This window comes from Vanellus vanellus (genome assembly GCF_965231255.1).
Source record: "Vanellus vanellus genome assembly, chromosome: 6".
NCBI lineage: Eukaryota > Metazoa > Chordata > Aves > Charadriiformes > Charadriidae > Vanellus > Vanellus vanellus.
In genome coordinates, this window is record NC_138911.1 from 38,672,670 (window position 1) to 38,684,463 (window position 11,794).

General features: G+C 35.8%; 1 protein-coding gene across 1 annotated transcript in view; it reads left to right on the top strand.

The window, feature by feature from the left end:
- The window catches only part of AQR (aquarius intron-binding spliceosomal factor), a gene marked incomplete at its 5' end in the record, with an annotated part of 59,106 nt that extends 47,960 nt beyond the window's left edge, over window positions 1-11,146 (top strand). Inside the window, 6 exons of the mRNA XM_082485736.1 lie at window positions 1,008-1,179; window positions 3,836-4,006; window positions 4,724-4,809; window positions 5,976-6,150; window positions 7,273-7,386; window positions 10,580-11,146. Of these exons, the coding sequence (XP_082341862.1) occupies window positions 1,008-1,179; window positions 3,836-4,006; window positions 4,724-4,809; window positions 5,976-6,150; window positions 7,273-7,386; window positions 10,580-10,825 (964 nt within the window). The 3' untranslated portion in view covers window positions 10,826-11,146. The remainder of the gene's footprint in view (window positions 1-1,007; window positions 1,180-3,835; window positions 4,007-4,723; window positions 4,810-5,975; window positions 6,151-7,272; window positions 7,387-10,579) is intronic.
- Window positions 11,147-11,794: the final 648 nt, after the last annotated feature.

Consider the following 11,794-nt stretch of genomic DNA (forward strand, 5'->3'; position numbering starts at 1 on the left):
AAATGACTCCATGTAAAATCTTGCTAGTTTAGTTTTAATTCCTAATCTTTTTAAGCATAAAGTCGAATGAACAATGTGAAGGAGAACAACAGGTGTTCTTTACGTAAGAAATGTTGGGGGTGGTAGAATATTATTTTCTAGTCATACACATAACAGTTACTTTCAGTATGACTTTAAAAATGCAAATTATATCTGAGTATGATGATAAATGAAGTTTATTTTTCTATCTACTGTTTTGCAACATCTCAGAGAACTTCAAGATAAGCAAGCAGAAGTAGTCCTTCATTTTGCAAGCAATTTCTTGATCAAGGATTTTTTCCATATCTTCCTACAATTTGTCTTTTCTGATAATACGTAGCTTCCCCATGAACTGTCTGCTACTTTATCTGGTTTGGATAGTATTGTGCATTTTTGACTGAGGCATTTTGGTTATATTACTGTCCATATAAATACCATATACGATTCAGAATTGTGTAGATTTTTTTTGCTTCTCTTCGTGTCTCATGTTAATACACGGCGATATGCAAAATAAGAAAATTAATTTCTTTTTGCAGTGAGAGGCGAAGAGTCTTTACGGCAGATAATGCAGAAAGTCCTTTTTCCTGTACTCCTTCCTTTTTGTAAAGAAGCATTAATATTCCTTAAGTTTTGTTCCCCATGAACATTCCTACTATATTTCTTTGCAAAATTTGTACCCTTCAGTGTAAAGCTGATCAAGTGTGACAAGCTTAAGGGTGAGTGTGTTGCATTGAGCTTTCTAAAGAGAAGTGAAATCTGAACTTTTCTGTGAGATAACCAAACAGAATCAAAACTTAAAAAATAATTGCTGGATAGCTTGTACAAGTATGTTCATTTATATATGTATGGGCAGTGTTTTTTTTTTTCACTGAAAACTACAGAAGCATTCATCTTCAAAGCGAGGGGTTGTGTTTATCTGAACTATTTTGAATGAGTTCAGGAACCCACTTTAACTATTTGGGCTTTTGTCTCTGTGTGTTTTTGGACAGTTTATGTAACCTCTACAACTGGCGTTACAAGAATCTGGGTAACCTGCCTCACGTGCAGCTTCTGCCAGAGTTCAGAACAGCCAATGCTGGGTTTTTGTATGACTTCCAGCTTATAAACGTAGAAGACTTCAATGGTGTGGGAGAATCTGAACCCAATCCTTATTTCTATCAGGTAAGAGAAATATTATGTGTATACTTTACTTAATCTGGATATAGCTTATTAAATCTGTAATGAAGACAGACTATCAAAATACAGTAAACTGATGTTTAATTCATGTTCTCAGATAATTGAGTCATGCGTATGCATGATTTTTTTCCTCCTTTTAATCAGTTTTGAATGTTGAAAATGATAATATATATGTTGTGCTTTTTGCTCAAAGTGAATTACTTTGCTTGATATCTATGCTTTCTCGATGTTACGAGAGGGGTGAGATTTCATGTGTAATTTATTGTGAAATGTTGTTTTAGCCTATGGCAAATTAAAGTCTTTTTTAATTCAGTTGTATTGCCATAGTAGTGAAATAAACAGTAGCATTTCCCCTGTACATGAGGGATCAAAGTTTGCTCTGTGGCACTTACTTGAGTTTGAAGAGTCACTGATTTGATTTGATCTGTATGTAAGAATGCTAAAAAGCCCATTCATAAACGAATGAAACAGTACTGCAAGAAATACACACATGAGGCAGAGAGACATTGAGGCTGAAGTAAATTGCCAAAAACTTGAACCTTGTAATTTCTTGACTAAATTTTCAGATGAAGCCAGCAACAACAGCCTCCATCTATTTCTCTTAAATATAGGAAAACCTTTTACGCTTGTAATGAGATGCTTCTATTTTCAGTCCTCTTATTTTTCTTGTTTTAAAAACAGTGATGAAAACAAACTCTGATTCCTAAATTACCATTTTGGATTTCAGCAAAGTTAGAGGCTGGAGCTGTGTGGAAGTTAATGAGTTTAATTCAAACATGGAATTACACCTTATATTTTGTTTAGTATTGTAGAAAGCAAAGAATATACTTTGAGATGACAATATTTGTGGTCATTTTTTCCCTGTGAAGATCATTGAGAGTTATGTTAATCTATTTTTTAAAAAATATGAAAGATATTCATAGATTATTCTTGGGTTCCTCTCACTTTTTTTTTTTTTTTTTTTTTACAAAGTAGTGTGCTGTTAGTGAACAAAGCAATGGTGAGTCATAATCCACTACATCTCATTTCTAGTTTGAGGACAGTGTTGTTTGGAGGGAAGAGTTTCTTATGATTTTGTTTTTTAAGCTGTAACACCGTACAAGTAGTGTTGTAGTTCAGTTGTCCTGTGGAACAACTGAAATTAGTGCCTTAAAAACGGGATTCTGATAACTTGAGAATCTGAGCATTGCTTTAGTCTGCTCCTGGGCTGAAGACGACTGAGAGCATTCACACAAGGATACAGAACACCTTTATCATTACAACAGTACTTTCGTGAACGAACTTTTATAACACATCCTACAGTAAATATTTTTCATGATCTTGAGGATGGAGAGAGATTAGCAGAGTATGCTGGTGGCATTGAGTGGTTTTTTGAGGTAACAAATTCCTGCCATGTATTATTTATTTCTTTGTGAATTTGGGCACTTCTTTCCAGACTTAAAGATGATTAAGATTTGTATGATATCTTTACACCAACAGGTGTTTGGTATGCAGAGCAACTGCATTTTCCAAGTAATGCAGAGCCACTTTAATAAGAAGAAATAAAGGAGGCTGGTGTGTCTAGCCTAGTCAAACATACACCCAGTGGGCGTAAGATTCCCAGTATAAATAGAGCAGAAATAAATGTCAGCAATTGAGCATAACTTTTTAGCCTGAAAGATAATTTTTGTTGATGGAAAAGGGATTTAAACAGGCTATGAATAACTTCACTTTGGAAATAGGACAAAACTTCCTACAGCCAGAAGAGTGATGCTTTGGGACAGACATTTATTAGGAGTAATGGCTCTGGAAATAAAGTTACAAAATAGGAAATAACAGCTGGTCATTTGAAATTGAATAGGTATGGCCTCAGTAGAAATAACAGGATTTGATAATCCAGATATCTCTCCTAATTAATAGTTGAAAGGAATTTAGTTATTCTAGTTCAACTAGTTGGAACTTTCAGCTTATTGGAGAGTGAGTCATTGCAACGTTTTTGCGTGCTTATTTGAAACCATGTTAAATTAGCACTAAGCATTTCTTAAATCCTTGTATTTAAATACAGGTATCTGTAGAATATCAGCTTGTAATACTTTCTAACAGAAAACAGTTCCAGTTTTACGTAACAGGTGGGTTTTTTTGGCATGTGACCTTTAAAGAAGAATAAATGAAATATTGTATTGATTGAGTCCTGTAATAATGCAGTTAAGGTCGCAGTTCCGTTTGGCAGACAGCTATAACTATATAAATGCATATGTACAGATGTGTAAATATTTAATAGCTCCTAAATATAATTTAATGGACTATTAAATATTTAAATTTTAATCTTGTATTGAAATAAAACTGGGAGCTTCTGAGTAGATACTGGAAAGTGTCAATCAATGACTAACAATAATACTGATGCAGAGATTTTCAGCAATTCTCTGAAGAGGAATCAGAATGAAATTAGTAAACCTCCTTGTGGTTCATTTTGTTCTTTCAAAAGGGCTTCTAAGTGACCAAAGAAGGAAGATCAGATCTATAGACATTCTCAGCACTGAGATTTTTGCCTAAATACACGATAATGTCACTGATGTTATTCTTTCCAACCTTACAAGTTGAGTAACCCCTTTTTTTTTTTTTTTTTTTTTTTTTTTCCCCTCTCTCCTCTTTTAAACTTAAGAATCTTGGTGAAGCGGAGTATGTTGTAGCACTCTTCATGTATATGTGCCTGCTTGGTTATCCTGCAGACAAGATAAGTATCCTGACAACATATAATGGACAGAAACACCTGATCCGTGATGTCATTAATCAGCGGTGTGGAAATAATCCACTGATTGGACGACCAAACAAGGTGACTTTGAAAATGTATCAGTCATTGGAGGGTTTCTGGTTGGTTTGTTTTTAAATTGTCATGTTATAGAACAGACTGATTGAATAGATTCACAGTATTCCCTGGTTAATGACACATTTATTACCCTGCATTCTGTGCAGTTTCATAGAGTAGTACCCTTGTTTCTGCCTGTTTGTAACTTGACATGTAAACTGAAGTCTGTGAAGTTGGGAAGGCTACAGACTACATGGGACAGAAAAACTCTTTTCTTTGTTTTTTTGTCCTCCAAAAAAACCAACCCCACCCAAAAAAACCACACCTTTAAGAAGATCCACCCAAAGTGGAAATTATTTGATAAAATGTATGATGACAAATATGATTAAACGAATAATAAAAGTCTGGTGCTAATTCTGCAGGTTAAAACTCTGCATTATAAAACTGATGGCTTTCTACAATCTTTTGTTATTAGCACCCCACTGTTAGCTGTCTGGATTGAATAAAAATGTAAAAGAAATCAGTATATAGTCAGACAAAAGCTCCTCCCAACATCTCCCTAAAAGAACACGCTGATGATTTTTGGTTAGAGGTCAACAAAAACAGAGTTAAAACATTCTCTTTCCTCTTCCCATTTATTTGAGTCTCAGTCCGAAGCTGATGTTAAAATTTTGGTGTCACATTTTAATTAAAATGACAAAGATTAACCTATGGAGGTTTTTTTCTTGGTTTTTGATCCTCTAGGTAACAACTGTCGACAGATTTCAAGGTCAACAAAATGATTATATTCTCCTTTCACTAGTGCGTACCAAAGCTGTAGGCCACCTTAGGTATGTAAGAAGATACTCTTGTCATTAAACTGCATGTTTTCTGTATCAGAAAGGTGTTTATAATAATTATACAGAAGTGTTTGATTATTGAGTATGTAGTAGAAATGAAGGTTGATGTTATGTATTGAATGAAGTTCAGGCATACTTCCTTTTGTAACTGTCTGGTACCCTCTTCACAAACACTTTATCCTTTAGTAATGACTCTTAGACTATAATTAGTTTATGTTACTGCAGAGAGGCTGAACTTGGTTTCACCCTAGTAGAACCCTATAGGAATGTAATGCTTGTTGAACAAACGCAGGCTTAAGTTTTGTCATAGATTCTTTCCTGTAAGTGAACTTTTTTATTTGTTTTGTATCAGAAGAGCTTGATCACTGCGTAAGTTGCATTATGCTGTGTAGTTTAAAATGTTTGCACTTTAGTTTTGGGGTGGAGTGGAGGAAAACTTGTCTATTCACCAGCAGTTAGATGAGTTATCAAACTCATGTTTGTTCATTCAGGAATACAGAAATGCTACTGTGAATTGTTTTCAATGTAAATCTTTGCCTCTAAAGTCTGGAAAAATAATAAAGGGTGAATTCTCATATTTTTGTCGGTACAGTGAACCCTCTTTTATATAATGATTCTAGGATTTGGTAGTTATTGAAACAGTATATGGGGAAAAATAACTAAAGGCAAAATAGTATTATAGAATCATAGAATGGTTCGGGTTGGAAGCGACCTTAAAGATCATCTAATTCCAGCCCCACTGCCATGCGCGGAGACACCTTCTGCTGGACCAGGTTGCTCAAAGCCCCATCCAGCCTGGCCTTGTGGATGCCCCATCACTGGAGGTGATCAGCTTCTCTGGGCAACCTGTTCCAGTGTCTCACCACCCAGACAGTAAAGAATTTCTTCCTAATATCTAATCTAAATCTACCATTTTTCAATTTGAAACCATTACCTCTCATCCTATCGCTACAGTCCCTGATAAAGTGTCCCTCCCCATCTTTCCTGTAGGCCCCCTTTAGGTATTAGAAGGCTGCTATAAGGTCTTCTGGAGTATTTAGCAGATGATTTTATATTTCCTTTAAGACTTCTGTGTACTTCCAGTTATTTTTATTGCAATTGTGTCATCAGTGAAAAGAACGTGATTGATTTGATTTGTTTTGTTTTGTTTTCTGAAGGGATGTCCGACGACTGGTTGTTGCCATGTCAAGAGCCAGGCTCGGGCTTTATATCTTTGCAAGGGTATCGCTGTTTCAGAACTGTTTTGAGCTAACTCCAGCTTTCAGCCAGCTCACAGCTCGACCACTTCACCTACATATCGTTCCCACAGAATGTTTTCCAACAGCAAGACAGGTAGGAACAGCTGCTCTGAATTTTGCTATCTGTAATGGGTGTGTGTATTTGCCCACTGTTTCCGGGTGGGTTATAAGAGGTGGGACCATTTTCTTTGCTGAACCAATGCCTTTTGGATAATTATGTCCCTAGAGTTAACTTTTATCATGATACACACTAGCAGTTTTTAATTGATTTTTCCACAAAACTTAGTTACCAGAGTAAGTCTGTTGTACATGCTTTTTCCTAAGTTCTGCCTGCGTAAGTGATTTCAATAATTTTCTTTGATAAATAGATAAGTTTTTAGTGTGATAAATATTTTTGGTCTCGTTATGAAACAAAATGTTATTTCTCAAAAAAAAAAAAAAGCCACACAAAGCTAATCGCTTCTTGTTAAAAGAGGTAAAATTACATATAACTGAGTAATTGAGGATAACTAATTAACATTTTTGGGTTTTATTAAGTTGGGTCCATAATCACAAAAGAATTTTGTTGCTGCTAGGTTCGTAAGTAATTTGTAGTACTGCACTAGGATCTCTAGGGAAATGTTTGCATTAAGCATCTAAGCACGGAACACACAGAATAGGATGCTAAATGAAAAAACAGAGGATCATATCTGATTTGCTTCCTGGAGCTTTGAGAAGGGGTGCCTGCATGGACTCAAAATTCAGTTACAGATCTTTCCCTGGTCTTAAGTCCTATTTGACAATTTTGGGAGGCAGCCCTTCAGTTTAAACTTTGAGGTCCATGGTGCAATAAAAAATGCAGTGTGTATGATCAGTGAATGTGGGCAAGAAAGAGCTAGACGGGGTGGACAAGTAAGCTAAGTCCTAATCTAATCCTACACTATTTGTGCCTTAAATATGTTAAATGGCTCAAATCCAAAATGTACTTTATGGAGTAAGCATTAGAACCCAGCCTGTCCTTTGGAAATTTATTCATTGTGCTGCAGTACCATGACTGATCTAGTTCCCCAAAGTGGAAGACCTGCACTTCCTATCCTTCCAAAGAATTTAGCTATTTTTCTTCTTTAAAAAGCATTATTTAATTTCTTGCATTTATGTTTTCTAATATGGTTAAATAACCTTTGAATAATGGTTGTTGTTTTGCTTGCTGAATTTCTACTTTTTTCCCCTTCCTTAGAATGGAGAAAGACCATCTCACCAAATACACATTATTAAGAACATGCCTCAAATGGCTAACTTTGTGTACAATATGTATATGCACATGATACAGAGCACACGCCACTATCAACAGGTAAGTACTTTCTAACTTTTAGAAAGTGTGCATTAAGATAAAATTGATTTTTAGTAAGTGACATGAGATACTTTTGAGGTTTGAGACTGTTCCTGTTAGATTTAAAATTCAAGAAGGTTTTATGACTGTGAGTGAGAATATTGAGGTCTTTAAAATCCTGCAGTAGCAAGTGCTGTATCTTTTAGTATCTTAAGCTGCAATTTAAGGCCCCAAAACCAGCAGTAATTGATGCAGAGTGCTAGACTTGGCTCTGTCTGGGCCCAGAAATTCCTCATTAGTACTAAAGAACTAGCTTGTCTGGTATTTACTTGAAGTAAACTTGTGTGTTGTGTTTCAGGTAAGTGCAGCTAGTGGTATTATAGCACCACTGCATGGTGCAGTGATGTTTTGTAATAGAGGTTTTTGTGAAAAGCCTGCAGTGGATAGAAAGACCAGATCATGTCTTGGAGCCATTTTAACCATGCTAGCTCACTGCATTATCCAGACCGGTTAGCAGCTCTAGTGTTTTTATTCTGGAGCAATTTTTTTCAGCACTAGTTCAGCACCAAGCAAAACAGCACAGGATTGGAAGCAGTTGTAGATGCTTTCTCACTTCTGTGTCTAATTTTGTCAGTGTTTAATCCCTGAAGCAGAACTTGTAACCTAACAGAAACACCTTGTCTTCTTCTGTATGTGAGCAGAGCTTTAAAGTAATTTAGATACTATACTGAGCAGAAAGCTGCCTGTACTCGGCATACTTGGATCTGTAGATACCTAGAAGTAGTTGACAGCAAACAGAAAGGGAGAGGTCTTAAATGCTACCCCTCAACTGCATCAGCTTTCACTTAATATCTGGGGTGTAACATGGTTGTATTACCTATAATTTATTCTTTCATGGTACTCTGAAGTTCCCTTGTTGGTTTTTACTCTTCTGAAGGATTTCCAAAAACGGAAAAAATTGATGTAAAAGGACACTACTCACTCAGTATTAGCTGGCTGGGAAGAGTGTGAGCGTGGCTCTGTGTCCTTGAACAGATTAGTGCAAGGTACTTGTCTGTGAGGTCTAGGTTCTGTTCTCTCATAAGGATGTTTCTCTATCCCCTCCTCTTCCTTCCTTCTTCCAGTGACTGTTTCATCTAATATGGAACAGAGTAATCAGTAGAGATCAGAACCCGAAATTCTCCTTTAACTGAATGTCAGACTTTCAGATAGAAAATTTCTTTTCCTCTGCAGTTCTTATCCAGTGAATCTTGGATTATTTTTTTTTTTTTTCTTCTGGGAGGCATAGCTTCAGCCAAATTTGAAGCGTTTTGCCTGTTCATGCCTTTTTCCAGGTGGACAGAATACTTTCTCACTATTTTGGGGATGTGCTCTAATTATCTATCTGTCTGCTGTAAAGAAAAGGGGATAGAGAAAGAGGAGTGGCACTGCTAAAATCTCCTCTTTTTGTAACTGTATTTTTTTAAAGTAGTGAAAGCTCACACTGTTTTGTTAAAAATCCAGTCCTATAAGCACATGACGAGACTTGATGTTGGAGTCAGTTTGTCTAATATAGTTGGAGATCTCTCAACCGTGCAGATTGTATGTGATGAGGACTCAGTGGACTGTGCAGTTGGTCACGTTCAGACGCAAATGAATAGCCCTGTCAAAACTGAGAAGTGTATACGTATCCTGAAAAGCAGATGGCAGCATCTAAATTTTACCAAAAGATGGGTTTGCTTGACACCTTAATCAAATATGGAACTGATTCTTCTGCTAATACCAGTTATTCTTTTTAGAATACTAATCTTATCCATTGCTAGCTAAAATTAGTTACAAAACTGCTGGTTTCCTACTGTGGCAATGAATCACATTCTCCTTGCAGGAGAAGCCAAAAAGTCAACTAAAAAAAAAAAAAAAGTAGGCATTAAATTTCTTTTACCCTTTTTAGTACAACATGATATTTTTCTTTTTCTTTTACACTAGTCTTAACAGTAGTAGTCAGAAAACACAGCATTCATCTAACTAAGTCACAGAAGAATTCCGAGTTTGTCTCATGCATCAAGAATATATTTTTGTAATTAAAGGATCTCTGGCTTTGGAATACACTTTTTCTGTGAACAGATGGATTATAGGTACCAGCATAACTTCAAAATTTATAAAAAATATGGTATCTTTGGTACCATATCTCTGGTAGTCATAATTGCATCAAAGATTTTTGCCTATGCTTGTCAAAAATTTGTAATATTAGTGTCATCTAACTGAAGATAAGACTTCACTGTAATTAAACACTTAATTTGTCATATGATGCCAAGTTGCCTTTAAGCAAAACAAAACCAAACAATCATCCATGGGAGGTTTATCTTGCTTTCATTTCATTAAAATGCTTCACAGTATTCCAAGGAAATATCTGTCATGTCATTAAATAATGTCAGGCTGCAAGAGATAAGAGTGTTTCTGTACAGCCTGGAGTTGTAAAGCATTCGTCCATACTCTTCAGCTCACTGTATTCGTGGTATTTTTTTTCCCCAAGTCTGTAATACGGCTACCATTGCTGCTTATAATGTTTTGCAGACTACTTTTTTTAGTTGTGAGCAAAACACTTGGAATATGCTAAATTACTTTTTCCAGAGGTAGTATGTGAAAAATATCTAAGCATTGCTTTAACTGCTACTGGAACTTGTGGTGTTTTACACTTATATGAGTTTCACCCACAGCTGTAAGTACAGATAATGTTCCCATAACATTTTATAAGCTGTTTCAAGGAGAAATTACCGGAGTGAGTTGTTAAAGACAGGCCTGTTAAAGACCTCAAAAAGCAAGCTAAGCATATCTAGGAGTTTGAAATGGTAACAGATGAGATTACGGTAGGAATGTGCTTGTTGCTCCAAGTAGGAATTTACCGTAGCCCTATTACTTGTCTGGCTGTTTGGGATAATGAAATGTGTTTGATACCCTTGAAGTGGAAGTACTGAGATTTTCACACCCTCTTTTCAGCCAAAAAATGTGTCTAATAAGACCATTGTGTGAGCCAAGATTATTCTTTGTTGTTGTTGTTGTTATGTAGGACTTAAGTGACAACAAATGGTTAGAACTGCTAAATTTTAACTCTTCATTGTTAACTTATCTAATGCAAATTGCTAAGTATAAGGTGAACAATTCAAGCTAAAATAGGAACAGAAGTCTAAATAGATTTGTTGTAAAAACTGAAAATTCTTTTTTTTTAATCATCTAGCGTTTACTGCCCCCACCTGCCATGACTGAAGAAACTGAAACTACTCAAACTCAAGAGACTGAAGTAGAAGGTGAAGTGCAAGGCATGCAGGAAGATGCAGAAGAAGAAAATAAGGTAGGGGAAGAAGTGATAAAGGAAGGAGAACTGAAAGTGGCCGAAGTGGATGAACATCGAACGATGCCAGAACACCCTGGAAGAGACAGTGATAGCGGAGACAGTGAACCTGAGAATGAGACTGAAAAGTGATCCACGTGATGTCCGCTACATGCTTGGGAAAACGGATGGGGGAAAAAAGCAGTTAAATAGAACTGCTATTTTTACATTGACTTTTCTAACTGGTTGCTTGTGTAATGTGACCCGTTTCGTATATTTTTCACTGAATACTTTGTGGACAAGCAGAATGTTTGGCAAACATTTTACTGAGTTCTTGTCAGTATGAGTAATGTAATTTGTTTAATGGCTTCAAATGATACACAATTTCCTTTTTATAAGTTGTTCAGTAAAGATGCTTTTTATACCAGTTATAAATATTTGACCTTTAATTCAGTCACTGAGTTACCCATTAAACTTCACTGAATAATTAGGTTCTATATTGGCCAGACACTCTTTATAGTTTCCTTAATATTTTGCAATGGAGAATTCCTTATGCAGAGCTGTGCTTGTATATGCTGAGATGGTATTTTAGGCATAGGCTCAGGTTCAGTGTGATATTTAATTGTATGTTTGAGAAATGTGAATTACCATGGGAGTTTGAAATGTTTAAAAGCTTTATTGAATTGGGACCTTAACAGGTTCTCAGAATTTCATAAGGCCCAGGTACTTGTAGCAATTTCTCATTGTTGACTTCTGCTGCAGTTTTTAAATGATCTATATTTACAGAAGGACTAAGGATGCAGCTTTTCAACAGCATTATTTTTTAAATTAGTGTTTTAAAGTAAATTTATTTTGCTTTAAAAGGACACAGTAATTGCCCAGGATAAAGCCACATGAGGAAAAAAATGAGGGTAGTTCCCTGAATACAGGATTTGCAAAACATACAATATTGATATTAATGACATAATGGTTGAGTGGGTTTTCTAGGGTAACTTCCAAGTGTACATCTTTCATAAAGTGATCAGAGAAAGGTTTTTCCCTGGTTCATTAAGAATACCAGCCAACTTGGCAAATTATTCAATGGTTCGATGAGACTTATGAATTTCCAAGTAGATTTTCAAA